Source organism: Mesocricetus auratus, unplaced genomic scaffold (assembly GCF_017639785.1).
Source record: "Mesocricetus auratus isolate SY011 unplaced genomic scaffold, BCM_Maur_2.0 contig_5726_pilon_obj, whole genome shotgun sequence".
NCBI classification, from domain to species: domain Eukaryota; kingdom Metazoa; phylum Chordata; class Mammalia; order Rodentia; family Cricetidae; genus Mesocricetus; species Mesocricetus auratus.
In genome coordinates, this window is record NW_024431813.1 from 9,020 (window position 1) to 32,405 (window position 23,386).

A 23,386-nucleotide genomic window follows, 5' to 3' on the forward strand; every position below is an offset into this window, starting at 1 on the left:
TTTTGTTTCATTTCTTTTGCATCTCAACTACAGTTTTCGCTCTCTCCTCTCTCCTCTCGCCCCCCCACGACCCCCCAAAGCTAAATTCTAGACCACCCCCCACATCCTCTCCTCAGAAAGGGTAAGTGTGGACATGGCCCTGGGCTCAGAGCAAGCAGGGATCTCGTGACATTAGAGTTGGTCCTCATAGGCCTCTGAAACTTTGCTGCTACCCAGCTACAGAAGCCTGCAACGCAAGGAGAAACCCCTTGGAGGGACACCTGGTCGCCTGACCTCTAAGCACATGACCCTGGCGATCAGGACCCCAGCCAATGGCAGCCAGCCATATCTATGAGGACTTGCAGCACCACTCCCAGGCATTCGGCTGGCCTCTGTCAAGGCCGGGGCTTTTATCTGCCTTTCTCCAGGATGGTCTGTCTCCACGTAGCCTCTCCCACCTAGCCGATCCCCTAGGCCCAGTACATGCATGCAGAGTGGACGTCATATCCACGATTCAGACAATGAAACACAAACAAGAGCAATTTATTCAAACCAATCCTCGGACTAAACTAACACAACATTGAACAGAGTCAAAAGGCTGCTAGCCAGGGCAGGGTGAGTCTGGCTGTGGGGCAGGCAAGGCTGCTGGGTTGCAATCGGGGAGTCGTTCTGTGGGGAAACAGCAGAAGCTGTGCCGTCTGCAGGGCAGATACATGCAGACGACCAGAGGAGGAGGAAGGGGTGGCCGGGCCGTTCCCTGGGGAGGCAGACCACTGCGGCCCAAGCAAGATGTTGAATGTGGTACCGCGTCTGCCCTCACGGCCAACAGCGACAGCTTCAGTGGGTGGCGATGAGCCCGCTGCTGCCGCCACATGTGGCTCCAGCTGCACACGGGTCACAGAACCTTGTGTCGGTTGTGTGCTCTCCGGCTCCAGTGCACAGGCTGCTTCTGGCTCCAGAGTAGCCGTCGCCATTGCTGGTCAACACACTGGGAGCACTGGATCTGCGGAGGCGCCGCTGCCCGGGCCTAAGATTGCACACAGGTGTGTTGCTCAAGCCGGCGTCTCTAGGAGGGGACGTGGCCGTGGACCTACAGGAGGAGACGACGTGCCTAGAATGAGCCATTCCCAACACAGAGGAGACCATGTCTGCCCGGAGTCCCAGACAGAATCTATCCTCAGAAAGGACTTGTGCCCAGCTTAGAATCCATCGGTAGCTCCTGCACAGAGGAAGCTCTCAGAGGATCCCCACAGCACTCCAGGTCCTGAACCCTGCTCCCAGGCTCTCAAGCACCTACCCTGAGGCATCCTCATCGCTGGCCCCTGAATCGCTGGCCAGTTGTGACAGCAAATTTTCCTGGAGAGACTGGACACGCACCAGAAGGTCTGAGGAGGGCATGTTCACGCTCAAGTAATCCTTCACCCGCTTCAGAATGGGCAGGTGTTCGATCCTGCAAAACTCCTCAGGGAACTTGTCGATCCAGTAGTCCAGGAGGGAACAGATGGTGCTGGCAGAAAGGGACAGACAGCCCAGTCGGTGGCCTGCTCTTTCCTTTGCCAGCCCTCCGAGGGAGGGCTCTGCGGGTGTGAGACCGACCGCAAGGTGGAAGAGATCCTGCCCTTGCGAGGTCTGTGTGAGCAGGGAGCTCCACACACCTCTATCTCGGGCTCTGATGCAGCACAGCTGACCCAGCCCGCACACCACGGACTGAGACGAGGGTAGAGTCTCCCAGGGGCACTGGAGGCCCTAGGCTTCCCCATATCCCCACTTTCGAGGACCCTGCCCGGAAGGTTCTCCTCAGCCTCCAGGCAAGGCTTAGACCTCCATATGGTAGTAGACCCGAAGATGCTGAGACCCAAGCATCGGCCATCCCTTGCCCTTAGAACCCAATTGAGCCGGCTCTGGAGAGCCTAGGCGGCACTTGTCTCGTTCCAGAGCCCACTTACTATTTTACTCGTTCATCCTCTTCAGAGTCGGCCTGGAAGGATGTGTATCTAGAGGAGACCAGGAAGGGTGATGTCACCAGGAGAGCCCCAGGTACACCACAGAAAAGACACCTGGGGGGGCCTGCGCATTCCTGCAGAGGAATCAAACTCCAGAGCCTAGAAGTTCTGTCTGCTCTAAGAATGACTGGCTCCCCTGCATACGAGGAGCTGCTTCTCATATGTTTGTGCAGTGGGTGGGTGATCACAAACATCTCTATCCAGACACCTCAGCGGACACAGGGTGCCTCCCTCGCATTACCGTCCACGGCTCTCCACTCTGGACGCAGCTCTCTTCGCCACTCCAAAATGGAGTCTAGGACCCCCTTCACAATGGGAGGAGTGCTTTGACCAAGGCCTCAGGTAAAACTGGGCCAAGGGTACAGAGCTTCGTCAGCGTTCAGAGGACACCCACACTGGTTAGGCTCTCAGCTGCGGACAGGCCAGTCCCTAGGGCAAAGCCTGGAGGAAGCATTTTCTGACTGCATGCTGTTGGGTCCTGAGGAGACCCTAGACACTCAGTAGGCTCTGAGAAAGGCAGAGCGCTTCCCACAGCCAACAAGAGGATCTGAGGCCTCTGAGCTCGGAGGTGGGCACTCACCGCCTGAACAGCAGGTCCAGCACATGCTGAGTGGTGAGAAACTTTTGGTGTATGCAGTAGAAGACAAACACAAAGAAGGAGTCTCCACCCTGCAGGGACGTCACCAGGAGGGCCGACATCTGTTCCAGGGGCCCGAAACGGGGCATTCTAGGGGACTCGTTCAGCTCCTCAGGGGCAGACTCCACCCCGACCTGAGGAGAGATCAAGGTGCATGGTTCAGACAGGCACAGGACTGCGACCTTCTGACTGGTTGTCATCGTTGCAGCTGTTCCTGAACCTCCTCACTGCCAAAGACCCAGAATGAACCTGGGCGAAACTCTGAGATCAAACAGTGCTCACCTGGTCCGTGTCGCCCTGGACCTGGATGCCCTGGCACACCTGGCTCCTGTGGCTTCCCTGGCTGCCCAGGCTGCCCTGGGTTCCCTGGTTGCCATGCCTGCCCTGATTTTCCTGGCTTCCCAGGCTGCCCTGGCTGCCCTGGCTTTCCTGGCTGCCCTCGCTTTGCTGTCTTCCCTGGTGTCCCTGCATTCCCAGGCTTCCCTGGTTGCCTTGGCTGCCCTGGCTGCCCTGGCTGCCCTGGCTTCCGTGGCTTCCCTGGCTGACCAGGATGGCTTGGCTTCCCTCGTTGCCTTGGCTGCCTTGATTTCCCTGGCTTCCCAGGCTGCCCTGGCTAACTTGGCAGTCCTGGCTGCTCTGGCTTTCCTGGCTGCCCTGGCTTCCCTGACTGCCCTGGCTGCCCTGGCTGCCCTGGCTGCCATGGCTGCCCTGGCTGCCCTGACTCAAGTTTGTCCCTCTCCGGCCAAATGGCCAGAGGCCGTGGAGCCAGGAGCGTGCCCGGCGTCTCCAGGCACCACTACGGCCTCCCCTTTCTTCCTTCTTGCAGTCTGAGCCTCTTTCGCGAGTATTCCCGAGACAGGACGAAAACATTTTGCTTTCTCTCGTGTCTCAAGACAAGTGAGCCTGCCGGGCTGTCTCTCAGCAGTTGGCTCGCTGCTTGCAAGGTTCTGCATTGTTGGGTCATCACTAAGGGTGTGAGGTCACCCCTGGGGTCCCCTGTCAGACTCTCCTCCTCACATGGGGCTCATCCTAGAGTCCCCCCGGGCCTCTCCCTCCTCCCAGCTGCACTACTGGATACCCTTACACACGTGCTTCCCGATCCACGGCTCCCAGGGATGTCTGGGAACAGGCAGCACCTCAGCTTTGCCACCTGAGTCCCTACCTTGGACCAGCATGTGCACCCTAGTCCTCAACTCACTCCTATTGCCCTCGCACACCGTGAACCCCAGCCATGTGGCCTTGAGTCCTCGCTACTGTTCGTGTGTTTTGTGTTAAACATGAGCACCATCTTCAAAATAACGATACAACACTGTGTGTGAAAGTACATGCTTATCTTCTTCAAAACTAACGATACAACACTGTGTGTGAAACTACGTGCTTAACTTCTTCAAAATTAACGATACAAAACATTATGTTAAAGTAAGTGCTTAACTTATTCAAAACTAATGATACAACACTGTGTGTGAAACAACATGCTTAACTTCTTCAAAGCAAACGATACAACTCTCTGTGTGAAACTACATGCTTATCTTCTTGAAAACTAACGATACAACACTGTGTGTGAAACTGCATCCTTAACTTCTTCAAAACAAACGATATAACACTGTGTGTGAAACTACATGCTTAAATTCTTCAAAACTAACGATACCACAATGTGTGTGAAACAACATGCTTAACTTCTTCAAAACTAACGATACAACACATTATGTTATACTAAGTGTTTTTCTTCTTCAAAACTAACGATACAACACTCTGTGGTAAACTGCATCCTTAACTTCTTCAAAACAAACGATATAACACTGTGTTTGAAACAACATGCACAACTTCTTCAAAACAAATTATACAAAACTGTGTGAAACAACATGCTTAACTCCTTCAAAACTAAGGATACAACATTGTGTGTGAAACTACGTGCTTAACTTCCTCAAAACTAACTATACAACACATTATGTTAAACTAACTGTTTAACTTCTTCAAAACTAACGATACAACACATTAAGATAAACTAAGTGCTTAACTTCTTCAAAACTAACGATACAACACTGTGCGTGAAACAACATGCTTAACTTCTTCAAAGCAAACGATACAACACTGTGTTTGAAACTTCATGCTTAACTTCTTCAAAACTATCGATACAACACTGTGTGTGAAAATGCATCCTTAATTTCTTCAAAACAAACGATATAAGATTGTGTGTGAAACAACATTCTTAACTTCTTCAAAACTAACGAGACAACACTGTGTGTGAAAAAACATGCTTACCTTCTTCAAAACTAACGATACAACACTGTTTGTGAAACTATGTGCTTAAATACAGGAGAACTTACCATATAACACTGTATTAGAAATTACATTCTTAACTTCTTCAAACATAACGATACAACACTGCATGTGAAACTGCATGCTTAACTTCTTCAAAAAAAACCATACAACACTGGGTGTGAAACCACACGCTAACTTCTTCAAAACTAATGATACAACACTGTGTGTGACCCTGCATCCTTAACTTCTTCAAAACAAACGATATAACACTGTGTCTGAAACTACATGCTTAACTTATTCAAAACTAACGATACAACACTGTGTGTGAAACTACGTGCTTAACTTCTTCAAAAGTAACGATACAAGACATTATGATAAACTAAGTGCTTAACTTCTTCAAAACTAATGATACAACTCTGTGTGTGAAACACCATGCTTAACTTCTTCAAAACTAACGATACAACACTGTGTGTGAAACTACATGCATAACTTCTTCAAAACTAACGATACAACACTGTGTGTGAAACTACGTGCTTAACTTCTCAAAACTAACGATACAAGACATTATGATAAACTAAGTGCTTAAATTCTTCAAACCTAATGATACAACACTGTGTGTGAAACAACATGCTTTACTTCTTCAATGCAAACGATACAAAACTGTGTGTGAAACTACATGCTTAACTTCTTCAAAACTATAGATACAACACTATGTGTGAAACTGCATCCTTAACTTCTTCAAAACAAACGATATAACACTGTGTGTGAAACAACATGCTTAACTTCTTCAAAATTAACGATACAACACTGTGTGTGAAAAAACATGCTTAACTTCTTCATAAGTAATGATACAACACTGTGTGTGAAACTGCATCCTTAACTTCTTCAAAACAAACGATATAACACTGTGTGTGAGACTATGTGCTTAACTACATGAGAACATATCATATAATACTCTATTAGAAACTACGTGCTTAACTTCTTCAAAACTAACTATACAACACTGTGTGTGAAACTACGTGCTTAACTTCATGAAGACTACTAACGTTACAACACATTATGTTAAACTAAGTGCTTAACTTCTTCAAAACTAACGATACAATATTGTGTGCGAAAATACTTGTTTAACTTCTTCAAAACTAACGATACAACACATTATGTTAAACTAAGTACTTAACTTCTTCAAAACTAACGATACCACAATGTATGTGAAACTACATGCTTAACTTCTTCAAAACTAACGATACAAGACTGTGTGTGAAACTGCATGCTTACCGTCTTCAAAACTAACGATACAACACTGTGTGTGAAACTGCATGCTTAACATCTTCAAAACTGACGATACAACACATTATGTTAAACTAAGTGCTTAACATCTTCAAAACTAACGATACAACACTGTGTGTGAAACAACATGCTTAACTTCTTCAAAACTAACGATACAACACTGTGTGTGAACATATGTGATTAACTTCATGAAATCTAACTATATAACACTATATGAGAAACTAAGTACTTAACTTCATGAAAAATAAAGACACACCAGACATACAACACTGTGTATGAAACAACATGCTTAACTTCTTCAAAACTAACGATACAACACTGTGTGTGAAAAAACGTGCTTAACTTCTTCAAAACAAATGATACAACACTGTGTGTGAAACTACGTGCTTAACTTCCTTATAACTAACGATACAACACATTATGTTAAACTAAGTGCTTAACTTCTTCAAAACTAACGATACAACACTGTGTGTGAAACTCCATGCTTACCTTTTTCCAAACAAACGGTACAACACTGTGTGTGAAACTACATTCTTAACTTCTTCAAAATAAACGATACAACACTGTTTGTGAAACTATGTGATTAACTTCATGAAATCTAACTATGTAACACGCTATTAGATACTATGTGATTAACTTCTTCCAAATTAACGATATAACATTGTGTGAGATAATATGTGCTTAACTTCTTTATAAGTAATTATACAACAATGTTGTGAAACTACATGCTTAACTTCTTCAAAACTAACGATAAAAGACGGTGGGTGAAACTGCATGCCAACCTTCTTCAAAATTAACGATACAACACTGTGTGTGAAACTACTTGCTTAACTTCTTCAAAACTAACGATACAACACTGTGTGTGAAACAACATGCTTAACTTCTTCAAAACAAATGATACAACACTGTGTGTGAAACTATGTGATTATATTAATAAAATCTAAATATATTACATGCTATTAGAAACTATGTGCTTAACTTCTTCCAAATTAACGATACAACATTGTGTGAGATAATATGTGCTTAACTTCTTTAAAACTAATGATACAACAATGTTTGTGAAACTACATGCTTAACTTCTTCAAAACTAACGATACAAGACTGTGTGTGAAACTGCATGCCTACCTTCTTCAAAACAAACGATACAACACTGTGTGTGAAACTGCATGCTTAACTTCTTCAAAACAAACGATACAACACTGTGTGTGAAACTACATGCTTAACTTCTTCAAAACTAACGATACAACACTGTGTGTGAAACTGCATGCTTAACTTCTTCAAAACAAACGATACAACACTGTGTGTGAAAGTACATGCTTTACTTCTTCTAAACTAACGATACAACACTGTGTGTGAAACTACGTGCTTAATATCTTCAAAACTGCCAATACAACACTTTATGTTAAACTAAGTGCTTAACTTCTTCAAAACTAACGATACAACACTGTGTGTGAAACAACATGCTTAACTTCTTCAAAACAAATGATACAACACTGTGTGTGAAACTATGTGATTAAATTAATAAAATCTAAATATATTACATGCTATTAGAAACTATGTGCTTAACTTCTTCCAAATTAACGATACAACATTGTGTGAGATAATATGTGCTTAACTTCTTTAAAACTAATGATACAACAATGTTTGTGAAACTACATGCTTAACTTCTTCAAAACAAACGATACAAGACTGTGTGTGAAACTGCATGCCTACCTTCTTCAAAACTAATGATACAACACTGTGTGTGAAACTACATGCTTAACTTCTTCAAAACTAACGATAAAACACTGTGTGTGAAACTATGTGATTAACTTAATAAAATCTAAATATATTACACGCTATTAGAAACTATGTGCTTAACTTCTTCCAAATTAACGATACAACATGGTGTGAGATAATACGTGCTTAACTTCTTCAAAACTAACGATACAACACATTATGTGAAACTAAGTGCTTAACTTCATGAAATCTAACTATATAACACTATATGAGAAACTAAGTACTCAACTTCATGAAAACTAACGACACAAAATTGTATGAGAAACTAAGTGTTTAACTTCTTCAAAATTTACAATACAACACTGTGTTTGAAACTATATGCTTAACTTCCTCAAAACTAACGATACAACACTGTGTGTGAAACTATGAGCTTAACTACATGAGAACTTACCATATAACACTCAATTAGAAACTACGTGCTTAACTTCTTCAAACATAACGATACAACACTGTGTGTGAAACTGCATGCTTAACTTCTTCAAAACAAACGGTACAACACTGTGTGTGAAACTACATGCTTAACTTCCTCAAAACAAACGATACAACACTGTGTGTGAAACTACGTGCTTAACTTCTTCTATACTAACAATACAACACTGTGTGTGATACTATGTGCTTAACTACATAAGAACTTACCATATAACACTGTATAAGTAACTACTTGCTTAACTTCTTCAAACATAACGATACAACACTGTGTGTGAAACGGCAAGCTTAACTTCTTCAAAACAAACAGTACAACACTGTGTGTGAAACTACATGCTTAACTTCTTCAAAACTAAGGATACAACACTGTGTGTGAAACTGCATCCTTAACTTCTACAAAACAAACGATATAACACTCTGTGTGAAACAACATGCTTAACTTCTTCAAAACCAACGATACAACACTGTGTGTGAAACAACATGCTTTACTTCTTCAACCCTAACGATACAACATTGTGTGTGAAACAACATGCTTAACTTCTTCAAAACTAACGATACAACACATTATGTTAAACTAAGTGCTTAACTTCTTCAAACCTAACGATACAACACTGTGTGTGCAACAACATGCTTAACTTCTTCAAAACTGACGATACAACATTGTGTTTGAAACTACGTGCTTAACCACGTGAGAATTTATCATATAACAATCTATTAGAAACTACGTGCTTAACTTCTTCAAAACTAACGATACAACAAAGTGTGTGAAACTACATGCCTAACTTCTTCAAAATTAACGATACAAGACAGTGTGTGAAACTGCATGATTAACTTCTTCAAAACTAATGATACAACACTGTGTGTGAAACTATGTGATTAACTTCATGAAATCTAACAATATAACACGCTTTTAGAAATTATGTGCTTAACTTCTTCCAAATTAAAGATACAACATTGTGTGAAATAATACGTGCTTAACTTCTTCAAAACTAACGATACAACACTGTGTGTGAAACTATGTGCTTAACTACATGAGAACTTACCATATAACTCTGTATTAGAAAGTACGTGTTTAACTTCTTCAAACTAAACGATACAACACTGTGTGTGAAACTGCATGCTTAACTTCTTCAAAACTAACGTTACAAAACTGTGTGTGAAACTATGTGCTTAACTACATGAGAACTTACTATATAACACTGTATTAGAAACTACGTGCTAAACTTCTTCATACATAACGATACACCACTGCGTGTGAAACTGCATGCTTAACTTCTTCAAAAAAATGATACAACACTGTGTGTGAAACTATGTGATTAACTACATGAGAACTTACCATATAACACTGTATTAGAAACTACGTGCTTAACTTCTTCAAACTAAACGATACAACACTGTGTGTGAAACTACATGCTTAAATTCTTCAAAACAAACGACACAACACTGTGTGTGAAACTACATGCTTAACTTCTTCAAAACTGACGATACAACACTGTGTGTGAAACTTCATGTTTAACTTCCACAAAACAAACGATACAACACTGTGTGAGAAACTACATGCTTAACTTCTTCTATACTAACGTTACAACACTGTGTGTGATACTATGTGCTTAACTACATAAGAACTTACCATATAACACTGTATAAGTAACTACGTGCTTAACTTCTTCAAAACTAACGATACAACACTGTGTGTGAAACTGCATGCTTAACTTCTTCAAAACAAACGGTACAACACTGTGTGTGAAACTACATGCTTAACTTCTTGAAAACTAACGATACAACACTGTGTGTGAAACTGCATCCTTAACTTCTACAAAACAAACGATATAACACTCTGTGTGAAACAACATGCTTAACTTCTTCAAAACCAACGATACAACACTGTGTGTGAAACAACATGCTTTACTTCTTCAACCCTAACGATACAACATTGTGTGTGAAACAACATGCTTAACTTCTTCAAAACTAACGATACAACACATTATGTTACACTAAGTGCTTAACATCTTCAAACCTACCGATACAACACTGTGTGTGAAACAACATGCTTAACTTCTTCAAAACAAACCATACAACACTGTGTGTAAAAAAACATGCTTAACTTCTTCAAAACTGACGATACAACACTGTGTTTGAAACTACGTGCTTAACCACATGAGAATTTATCATATAACCATCTATTAGAAACTACGTGCTTAACTTCTTCAAAACTAACGATACAACAATATGTGTGAAACTACGTGCATAACTTCTTCAAAAAAAACCGAAAGATCACTGTGTGTGAAACTACAAGCTTAACTTCTTCAAAACTAATGATATAACACTGTGTGTGAAACTATGTGCTTAATTAACTACATGAGAACTTACCATATAATACTGTATTAGAAACTGCGTGCTTAACTTCTTCAAACATAACGATACAACACTTTGTGTGAAACTGCATGCTTAACTTCTTCAAAACAAACGATACAACACTGTGTGTGAAACTACATGCTTAACTTCTTCAAAACTAACTATACAACACTGTGTGTGAAACTGCATGCTTAACTTCTTCAAAACAAACGATACAACACTGTGTGTGAAACTACAGCTTTACTTCTTCTAAACTAACGATACAACACTGTGTGTGTAACTACGTGCTTAACATCTTCAAAACTGCCGATACAACACATTATGTTAAACTAAGTGCATAACTTCTTCAAAACTAACGAAACAACACTGTGTGTGAAACAACATGCTTAACTTCTTCAAAACTAACGATACAACACTGTGTGTGATACTGCATGCTTAACGTCTTCAAAACAAACGGTACAACACTGTGTGTGAATCTACATGCTTAACTTCTTCTAAACTAACGATACAACACTGTGTGTGAAACTATGTGCTTAACTACATGAGAACTTACCATATAACATTGTATAAGAAACTACGTGCTTAACTTCTTCAAAAATAACGATACAACACTGTGTGTGAAACTGCATGCTTAACTTCTTCAAAACAAACGGTACAATACTGTGTGGGAAACTACATGCTTAACTTCTTCAAAACTAACGATACAACACTGTGTGTGAAACTACGTGCTTAACTTCTTCAAAACTAACGTTACAACACATTATGTTGAACTAAGTGCTTAACTTCTTCAAAACTAACAATACAATACTGTGTGCGAAAATACTTGCTTAACTTCTTCAAAACTAACGATACAACACATTATGTTAAACTAAGTACTTAACTTCTTCAAATCTAATGATACAAAAATGTATGTGAAACTACATGCTTAAGTTCTTCAAAACTAACTATACAAGACTGTGTGTGAATCTACGTGCTTAACCACATGAGAACTTATTATATAAAACTCTATTAGAAACTACGTGCTTAACTTCTTGAAAACTAACGATACAACAATGTGTGTGAAACTACATGCTTAACTTCTTCAAAACTAACGTTACAACACATTATGTTAAACTAAGTGCTTGACTTCTTCAAAATTTAAAATACAACACTGTGTTTGAAACTACATGCTTAACTTCTTCAAACTAACGATAAAACATTATGTGTGAAACTATGTGCTTAATTACATGTGAACTTACCATATAAGACTCTATTAGAAACTACGTGCTTAACTTATTCAAACATAACGATACAATACTGTGTGTGAAACTGCGTGCTTAACTTCTTCAAAGCAAACCACACAACACTGTGTGTGAAACTACATGCTTAGTTTCTTCAAAACTAACAATAACACTGTGTGTGAAACTGCATGCTTAACTTCTTCAAAACTAGCTATACAACACTGTGTGTGAAACTACAGGCTTAACTTCTCAAGTCATACTATGCAACACTATGTGTGAAACATCATGCATAACTTCTTCAAAACTAACGATATAACACTGTGTGTGAAACTACGTGCTTAACTTCATGAAATCTAACTATATAACACTATATGAGAAACTAAGTACTTAACTTCATGAAAACTAACGACACACCAGAGTATGTGAAACTATGTGCTTAACTTCTTCAAAATTTACAATACAACACTGTGTTTGAACCTACATGCTTAACTTCTGCAAAACTAACGATACAACACTGTGTGTGAAACTATATGCTTAACTTTATGAGAACTTACCATATAACACTGTATTAGAAACTACGTGTTTAACTTCTTCAAACATAACGATACAACACTGTGTGTGAAACTGCATGCTTTACTTCTTCAAAACAAACGATACAACACTGTGTGTGAAACTACATGCTTAACTCCTTCAAAACTGACGATACAACACTGTGTGTGAAACTACATGCTAAACTTCTTCAAAAATAACGATACAAGACTGTGTGAGAAAGTGAAAGCCTAACTTCTTCTAAACTAACGATACAACACTGTGTGTGAAACTACACGCTTAACTTTTTCAAAACTAACGATACAACACTGTGTGTGAAAGTATGTGCTTAACTACATGAGAACTTACCATATAACACTATATTAGAAACTACGTGCTTAACTTCTTCAAACCAACGATACAACACTGTGTGTGAAACTACATGCTTAACTTCTTCAAAACTAATGATACAAGACTGTGTGTGAAGGTGCATGCCTAACTACTTCTAAACTAACGATACAACACTGTGTGTGAAACTACGCACTTAACTTCTTGAAAACTAACGATACAACACTGTGTGTGATACTATGTGCTTAACTTCATGAAATCTGACTATATAGCACGTTATTAGAAACTATGTGCTAAACTTCTTCAAACTTAACGATACAACACATCATGTGAAACTAAGTGCTTAACGTCTTCAAAACTAACAATACAACACTGTGTGTGAAAGTTCATTCTTATCCTCTTCAAAACTAATGATACAACACTATGTGTGAAACTACGTGCTTAACTTTATGAAATCTAACTATATAACACTATATTAGAAACTAAGTACTTACCTTCATGGAAACTAACGACACACCAGAGTATGTGAAACTAAGTGCTTAACTTCTTCGAACATAACGATACAACACTGTGTGTGAAACTACATGCTGACCTTCTTCAAAACTATCAATAGAACAATGTGTGTGAAACTATGTGCTTAACTACATGAGAACTTACCATATAACACTGTATTAGAAACTGCGTGCTAACTTCTTCAAACCAACGATACAACACTGTGTGTGAATCTGCATGCTTAATTTCTTCAAAACAAACGATACAACACTCTTTTTGAAACTACATGCTTAACTTCTTCAAAACTAACGATACAACACTGTGTGCGAAACTACGTGCTTAACTTCATGAAACCTAACTACATAACACTATATGAGAAACTAAGTACTTAACTTCATGAAAACTAACGACACACCAGAGTATATGAAACTATGTGCTTAACTTCTTCAAAACTAACTAAACCACACGGTGTGTGCAACTACAAACTAAACCTTTTCAAAACTAACGATACAATAATGTGTGTGAAACTACAGGATTAACTTCTTCAAAACTAACGATAGAACACTGTATGTGAAACTACATGCTTATCCTCTTCAAAACTAGCTATACAACACTGTGTGTGAAACTACAGGCTTAACTTCTCAACTCATACTATGCAACACTATGTGTGATACATCATGCATAACTTCTTCAAAACTAACGATATAACACTGTGTGTGAAACTACGTGCTTAACTTCATGAAATCTAACTATATAACACTATATGAGAAACTAAGTGCTTAACTTCATGAAAACTAACGACACACCAGAGTATGTGCAACTATGTGCTTAACTTCTTCAAAATTTACAATACAACACTGTGTTTGAACCTACATGCTTAACTTCTTCAAAACTAACGATACACACTCTGTGTGAATCTATGTGCTTAACTACATGAGAACTTACCATATAACACTGTATTAGAAACTACGTGCTTAACATCTTCAAACATAACGATACAACCCTGGGTGAAACTGCATGCTTTACTTCTTCAAGAAAACGATAAAACACTGTGTGTGAAACTACATGCTAAACTTCTTCAAAAATAATGATACAAGACTGTGTGAGAAAGTGCATGCCTAACTTCTTCAAAACTAATGATACAACACTGTGTGTGAAACTACACGCTTAACTTCTTCAAAACTAACGATACAACACTGTGTGTGAAAATTTGTGCTTAACTACATGAGAACTTACCATAAAGCACTGGATTAGAAACTACGTGCTTAACTTCTTCAAACATAATGACACAACACTAATTGTGAAACAACATGCTTAACTTCTTCAAAAATAACAATAGAACAATGTGTGTGAAACTATGTGCTTAACTACTTGAGAACTTACCATACAACACTGTGGTTGAACCTACATGCTTAACTTCTTCAAATCTAAGGATACAACACTGTGTGTGAAACTATGTGCTTAACTACATGAGAACTTAACATATAACATTGTATAAGAAACTACGTGCTTAACTTCTTCAAATCTAAGGATACAACACTGTGTGTGAAACTGCATGCTTTACTTCTTCAAAACAAATGATACAACACTGTGTGTGAAACTACATGCTTAACTTCTTCAAAACTGACGATACAACACTGTGTGTGAAACTACATGCTAAACTTCTTCAAAACTAACGATACAAGACTGTGTGAGAAAGTGCATGCCTGATTTCTTCAAAACTAACGATACAACACTGTGTGTGAATCTGCATGCTTATCTTCTTCAAAACAAACGATACAACACTGTGTGTGAAATTACTTGCTTAACTTCATGAAATCTAACTATATAACACTATATGAGAAACTAAGTACTTAACTTCATGAAAACTAATGACACACCAGCGTATGTGAAACTAAGTGCTTTACTTCTTCAAAATTTACAATACAACACTATGTTTAAACTATATGCTTAACTTCTTCAAAACTAACGATACAACACTGTGTGTGAAACTATGTGCTTAAGTACATGAGAACTAACCATATAACACTCTATTAGAAACTACGTGCTTAACTTCTTCAAACCAACGATACAACACTGTGTGTGAATCTGCATGCTTAACTTCTCCAAAACTAACGATACAAGACAGTGTGTGAAAGTGCATGCCTAAATTCTTCTAAACTAACGATACAACACTGTGTGTGAAACTGCATGCTTAACTTCTCCAAAACAAACCATACAACACTGTGTGTGAAACTACATGCTTAACTTCTTCAAAACTAACGCTACAACACTGTGTGTGAAACTACATGCTTAAATTCTTCAAAAATAACGATACAAGACTGTGTGTGAAAGTGCATGCCTTACTTCTTCAAAATTAATGATACAATACAACACTGTGTTTGAAACTACATGCTTAACTTCTTCAAAACTAACGATACAACACTGTGTGTGATACCGTGAATTCTAACTATATAACACGCTAATAGAAACCATGTGCTTAACTTCTTCAAAATTAACGATACAACATTGTGTGAGATAATACGTGCTTAACTTCTTCAAATCTACGATACAACACATTATGTGAAACTAAGTGCTTAACATCTTAAAAACTAACAATATAACACTGTGTGTGGAAGTACACTCTTAACTTCTTCAAAACTAACTATACAACACTGTGTGCGAAACAACGTGCTTAACTTCATGAAATCTAACTATATAACACTATATGAGAAACTATGTACTTAACTTCATGAAAACTAACGACACACCAGAGTATATGAAACTATGTGCTTAACATTTTCAAAACTAACTAAACAACACTGTGGGTGCAACTACATTCTTAACCTCTTCAAAACTAACGATACAACACTGTGTGTGAAACTACAGGCTTAACTTCTTCAAAACTAACGATACAACACTGTATGTGAAAATACATGCTTAACCTCTTCAAAATTAGAGATACAACACTGTGTGTGAAACTACAGGCTTAACTTCTCAACACATACTATGCAAAACTTAGTGTGAAACATCATGCTTAATTTCTTCAAAACTAAATATACAACAATCTGTGTGAAACTACATGCTTACCTTCTTCAAAACTAACGATACAACACTGTGTGTGAAACTACATGCTTAACTTCTTCAAAACTAACAATAGAACAATGTGTGTGAAACTATGTGCTTAACTACATGAAAACTTACTATATAACTAACGATATAAAAATGTATGCGAAACTACGAGCTTAACTTCATGAAATCTAACTCTATAACACAATATGAGAAACTATGTACTTAACTTCATGAAAACTAAGGACATACCAGAGTATATAAAACTATATGCTTAAATTCTTCAAAACTAACTAAACAACACTGTGTGGTCAACTACATGCTTAACCTCTTCAAAACTAACGATAAAACACTGTGTGTGAAACTACAGGCTTAACTTCTTCAAAACAAACAATACAATACTGTGTATGAAACTACATGCTTAACGTCTTCAAAACTAACGATACAACACTGTGTGTGAAACTACGTGCTTAACTTCATGAAATCTAACAATATAACACTATATGAGAAACTAAGTATTTAACTTCAGGAAAACTAACGACACACCAGAATGTGAAACTAAGTGCTTTACTTCTTCAAAATTTACAATACAACATTGTGTTTGAAACTATATGCTTAACTTCTTCAAAACTAACGTTATAACACTGTGTGTGAAACTATGTGCTTAACTACATGAGAACTAACCATATAACACTGTATTAGAAACTACGTGCATAAGTTCTTCAAGCCACCAATACAACACTGTGTGTGAATCTGCATGCTTAACTTCTTCAAAACTAACGATAGAAGACTGTGTGTGAAAGTGAATGCCTAAATTCTTTTAAACTAACGATACAACTCTGTGTGTGAAACTACACGCTTAACTTCTTCAAAACTAATGATATAACACTGTGTGTGAAACTATGTGCTTAAATACATAAGAACTTACCATATAACATTGTATTAGAAACTACGTACTTAACTTCTTCAAACCAACGATACAACACTGTGTGTGAATCTGCATGCTTAACTTCTTCAAAACTAACGATACAACACTGTGTGTGAAACTACATGCTTAACTTCTTCAACTCTAATGATACAAGTCTGTGTGTGTAAGTGCATGCCTAACTTCTTCAAAACTAACAATAGAACAATGTGTGTGAAACTATGTGCTTAACTACATGAGACCTTACCATATAACACTGTATTAGAAACTACGTGCTTAACTTCTTCAAACAAACGATACAACACTGTGTGTGAAACTATGTGCTTAACTACATGAGAACTAACCATATAACACTGTGTTAGAAAATATGTGCTTAACTTCTTCAAACCAACTATACAACACTGTGTCTGAATCTGCATGCTTAACTTCATCAAAACTTACGATAGAAGACTGTGTGTGAAAGTGCACGCCTAACTTCTTGTAAACTAACGATACAACACTGTTTGTGAAACTACACGCTTATCTTCTTCAAAACTAAAGATACAACACTGTGTGTGAAAATATGTGCTTAACTACATGAGAACTTTCCATATAACACTGTATTAGAAACTACGTGCTTAACTTCTTCAAACCAGCGATACAGCACTGTGTGTGAAACTGCATGCTTAACTTCTTCAAAACAAACGATACAACAGTGTGTGTGAAACTACATGCTTAACTTCTTCAAAACTAACGATACAACACTGTGTGTGAAACTACATGCTTAACTTCTTCAAAACTAATGATACAAGACTGTGTGTGTATGTGCATGCCTAAATTCTTCAAAACTAACGATACAAAAATAGAACAATGTGTGTGAAACTATGTGCTTAACTACATGAGAACTTACCATATAACACTGTATTAGAAACTACGTGCTTAACTTCTTCAAACCAACGATACAACACCTTGTGTGAATCTGCATGCTTAATTTCTTCAAAACTAACGATACAACACTGTGTATGAAACTACGTGCTTAACTTCATGAAATCTAACTATATAACACTATATGAGAAACTATGTACTTAACTTCAAGAAAACTAACGACACACCAGAGTATATGAAACTATGTGCTGAACTTCTTCAAAACTAACTAAACAACACTGTGTGTGCAACTACAGCTTAACTTCTTCAAAACTAACAATACAACAATCTGTGTGAAACTACATGCTTAAGTTCTTCAAACCTAACGATACAACACATTATGTGAAACTAAGTGCTTAACGTCTTCAAAACTAACAATACAACACTGTGTGTGAAAGTACATTCTTAACCTCTTCAAACCTAATGATACAACACTGTGAGTGAAACTACGTGCTTAAATTCATGAAATCTAACTATATAACACTATATGAGAAACTAAGTACTTAACTTCATGAAAACTAACCACACACCATAGTATGTGAGACTAAGTGCTTAACTTCTTCAAAATTTACAATACAACACTGTGTTTGAAACTACATGCTTAACATCTTCAAAACTAACGATACAACACTGTGTGTGAAACTATGTGCTTAACTACATGAGAACTTACCGTATAAAACTGTATTAGAAACTACGGGCTTAACTTCTTCAAACATAACGATACAACACTGTGTGTGAAACTGCATGCTTAACTTCTTCAAAACAAACGATACAACACTGTGTATGAAACTACGTGCTTAACTTCATGAAATCTAACTATATAACACTATATGAGAAACTATGTACTTAACTTCAAGAAAACTAACGACACACCAGAGTATATGAAACTATGTGCTTAACTACTTCAAAACTAACTAAACAACACTATGTGTGCAACTACATGCTTACCCTCTTCAAAACTAACGATACAACACTGTGTGTGAAACTACTGGCTTAACTTCTCAAAACATGCTATGCAACACTGTGTGTGAAACATAATGCTTAACTTCTTTAAAACTAACGATACAAAATGTGTGTGAAACTACATGCTTAACTTCTTCAAAACTAACGATACAAGACTGTGTGTGAAAGTGCATGCCTAACTTCTTCAAAATTAATGATACAACACTGTGTGTGAAACTACACGCTTAACTTCTTCAAAACTAACGATACAACACTGTTTGTGATACTATGTTCTTAACTTCATGAAATCTAACTATATAACACGCTATTAGAAACCATGTGCTTAACTTCTTCAAAATTAACGATACAACATTGTGTGAGATAATACCTGCTTAACTTTCTTCAAAACTAACGATACAACACATTATGTGAAACTAAGTGCTTAACGTCTTCAAAACTAACAATACAACACTGTGTGTGAAAGTACATTCTTAACTTCTTCAAAACTAATGATACAACACTGTGTGTGAAACTACGTGCTTAACTTCATGAAATGTAACTATATAACACTATATTAGAAACTATGTACTTAACTTCATGAAAACTAACGACACACCAGAGTATGTGAAACTAAATTCTTAACTTCTTCAAAATTTACAATACAACATTGTGTTTGAAACTTCATGCTTAACTTCTTCAAAGCTAACGATACAACACTGTGTGTGAAACTATGTGCTTAACTACATGAGAACTTACCATATAACACTGTATTAGAAAGACGTGCTTATCTTCTTCAAACATAACGATACAACACTGTGTGTGAAACAACATGCTTATCTTCTTAAAAACTAACAATAGAACAATGTGTGTGAAACTCTGTGCTTAACTACTTGAGAACTTACCATATAACACTGTATTAGAATCTACGTGCTTAACTTCTTCAAACATAACGATACACCACTGTGTTTGAAACTGCATGCTTAACTTCTTCAAAACAAATGATACAACACTGTGTGTGAAACTACATGCTTAACTTCTTCAAAAGTAAAAATACAACACTGTGTGTGAAACTACATGATTAACTTCTTCAAAACTAACGATACAAGACTGTGTGTGAAAGTGCATTCCTAACTTCTTCAAAACTAACGATACAACACTGTGTGTGAAACTACATGCTTAACTTCTTCAAAAATAACGATACAGGACTGTGTGAAAAAGTGCATGCCTAACTTCTTCTAAACTAACGATACAATACTGTGTGTGAAACTACACGCTTAACTTCTTCAAAACTAACTATACAACACTGTGTGTGAAACTATGTGCTTAACTACATGAGAACTTACCATATCACACTGTATTAGAAACTTCGTGCTTAACTTCTTGAAACCAACGGTACAAGACTGTGTGTGAAAGTGCATGCCTACCTTCTTCAAAATTAACGATACAACACTGTGTGTGAAACTACATGCTTAACTTCTTCAAAACTAACGATACAACACTGTGTGTGATACTATGTGCTTAACTTCATGAAATCTAACTATATAACACGCTATTAGAAACCATGTGCTTAACTTCTTCAAAATTAACGATACAACATTGTGTGAGATAATACTTGCTTAACCTTCTTCAAAACTAACAGTACAACACATTATGTGAATCTAAGTGCTTAACGTCTTCAAAACTAAAAATACAACACTGTGTGTGAAAGTACATTCTTAACCTCTTCAAAAATAATGTTACAAGACTGTGTGAGAAAGTGCATGCCTAACATCTTCAAAACTAACGATATAACACTGTGTGTGAAACTACACGCTTAACTTCTTCAAAACTAACGATACAACACTGTGTGTGAAACTATGTGCTTAACTACATGAGAACTTACCATATAACGCTGGATTAGAAACTACGTGCTTAACTTCTTCAAACATAACGATACAACACTGTGTGTGAAACTACCTGCTTAACTTCTTCAAAACTAACAAGAGAACAATGTGTGTGAAACTCTGTGCTTAACTACTTGAGAACTTACCATATAACACTGTATTAGAAACTACGTGCTTAACTTCTTCAAATATAACGATACAACACTGTGTGTGAAACTACATGCTGAACTTCTTCAAAACTAACAATAGAACAATGTGTGTGAAACTATGTGCTTAACTACATGAGAACTTACCATATAACACTGTATTAGAAACTACGTGCTTAAATTCTTCAAAACAACGATACAACACTGTGTGTGAATCTGCATGCTTAATTTCTTCAAAACAAACGATACAACACTGTGTGTGAAACTACATGCTTAACCTCTTCAAAACTAGCGATACAACACTGTGTGTGAAACTACAGGCTTAACTTCTCAACACATACTATGCAACACTATGTGTGAAACATCATGCTTAACTTCTCCAAAACTGACGATACAACACTGTGTGCGAAACTACGTGCTTAACTTCATGAAATCTAACTATATAACACTATATGAGAAACTATGTACTTAACTTCAAGAAAACTAACGACACACCAGAGTATATGAAACTATGTGCTTAACTGCTTCAAAACTATCTAAACAACACTGTGTGTGCAACTACATGCTTAACCTCTTCAAAACTAACGATACAACACTGTGTGTGAAACTACAGGCTTAACTTCTCAACACATACTATGCAACACTGTGTGTGAAACATCATGCTTAACTTCTTCAAAACTAACGATACAACAATGTGTGTGAAACTACATGCTTAACTTCTTCAAAACTAACGATACAAGACTGTGTGTGAAAGTGCATGCCTACCTTCTTCAAAATTAACGATACAACACTGTGTGTGAAACTACACGCTTAACTTATTCAAAACTAACAATACAACACTGTGTGTGATACTATGTGCTCAACTTCATGAAGTCTAACTATATAACACGCTATTAGAAACCATGTGCTTAACTTCTTCAAAATTAACGATACAACATTGTGTGAGATAATACGTAATTAACCTTCTTCAAAACGAATGCTACAACACATTATGTGAAACTAAGTGCTTAACGTCTTCAAAACTAACAATACAACACTGTGTGTGAAAGTACATTCTTACCCTCTTCAAAACTATGGATACAAACTGTGTGTGAAACTACGTGCTTAACTTCATGAAATCTAACTGTATAACACTATACGAGAAACTAAGTACTTAACTTCATGAAAACTAACGACACTCCAGAGTATGTGAAACTAAGTGCTTAACTTCTTCAAAATTTACAATACAACACTGTGTTTGAAACTACATGCTTAACTTTTTTAAAACTAACGATACAACACTTTGTGTGAAACTATGTGCTTAACTACATGAGAACTTACCATATAACACTATATTAGAAACTACGGGATTAACTTCTTCAAACATAACGATACAACACTGTGTGTGAAACTGCATGCTTAACTTATTCAAAACAAACGATACAACAATGTGTGTGAAACTACATGCTTAACTTCTTCAAAAATAACGATACAACACTGTGTGTGAAAGTGCATGCTTACCTTCTTCAAAATTAACGATACAACACTGTGTGTGAAACTACATGCTTAACTTCTTCAAAAATAACGATACAACACTGTGTGTGATACTATGTGCTTAACTTCATGAAATCTAACTATATAACACGCTATTAGAAACCATGTGCTTAACTTCTTCAAAATTAACGATACAACATTGTGTGAGATAATACTTGCTTAACCTTCTTCAAAACTAACAATACAACACATTATGTGAATCTAAGTGCTTAACGTCTTCAAAACTAACAATACAACACTGTGTGTGAAAGTACATTCTTAACTTCTTCAAAAATAATGATACAAGACTGTGTGAGAAAGTGCATGCTTAACTTCTTCAAAACTAACGATACAACACTATGTGTGAAACTACACGCTTAACTTCTTCAAAACTAACGATACAACACTGTGTGTGAAACTATGTGCTTAACTACATGAGAACTTACCATATAACACTGGATTAGAAACTACGTGCTTAACTTCTTCAAACATAACAATACAACACTGTGTGTGAAACTACATGCTTAACTTCTTCAAAACTAACAAGAGAACAATGTGTGTGAAACTCTGTGCTTAACTACTTGAGAACTTACCATATAACACTTTATTAGAAACTACGTGCTTAACTTCTTCAAACATAACGATACAACACTGTGTGTGAAATTACATGCTGAACTTCTTCAAAACTAACAATAGAACAATGTGTGTGAA

General features: G+C 37.4%; 1 protein-coding gene across 1 annotated transcript; it reads right to left on the minus strand.

Moving 5' to 3' along the window:
* Nucleotides 1-504: 504 nt before the first annotated feature.
* Nucleotides 505-3,543, minus strand: LOC121138266. The gene is made up of 5 exons (XM_040741012.1): nt 2,902-3,543; nt 2,563-2,753; nt 1,926-1,973; nt 1,277-1,486; nt 505-1,069 (listed from the first exon to the last, which is right to left on the minus strand). The coding sequence occupies exons 1-5, from the start codon at nt 3,487-3,489 to the stop codon at nt 817-819; spliced, it is 1,290 nt and encodes a 429-aa protein (XP_040596946.1). The 5' UTR covers nt 3,490-3,543; the 3' UTR covers nt 505-816.
* Nucleotides 3,544-23,386: the final 19,843 nt, after the last annotated feature.

Bases quoted from the DNA above. Each gene is read 5' to 3' on its own strand.
- LOC121138266 (XM_040741012.1), bottom strand. From the start codon at position 3,489: ATGTTTTCGTCCTGTCTCGGGAATACTCGCGAAAGAGGCTCAGACTGC. The intron at 1,487-1,925 runs GTAAGTGGGCTC...CCTTTCTGCCAG, and splicing joins GAGGATGAACGAGTAAAATA to CACCATCTGTTCCCTCCTGG. The intron at 1,070-1,276 runs GTAGGTGCTTGA...CTCCTCCTGTAG, and splicing joins AGCGATGAGGATGCCTCAGG to GTCCACGGCCACGTCCCCTC.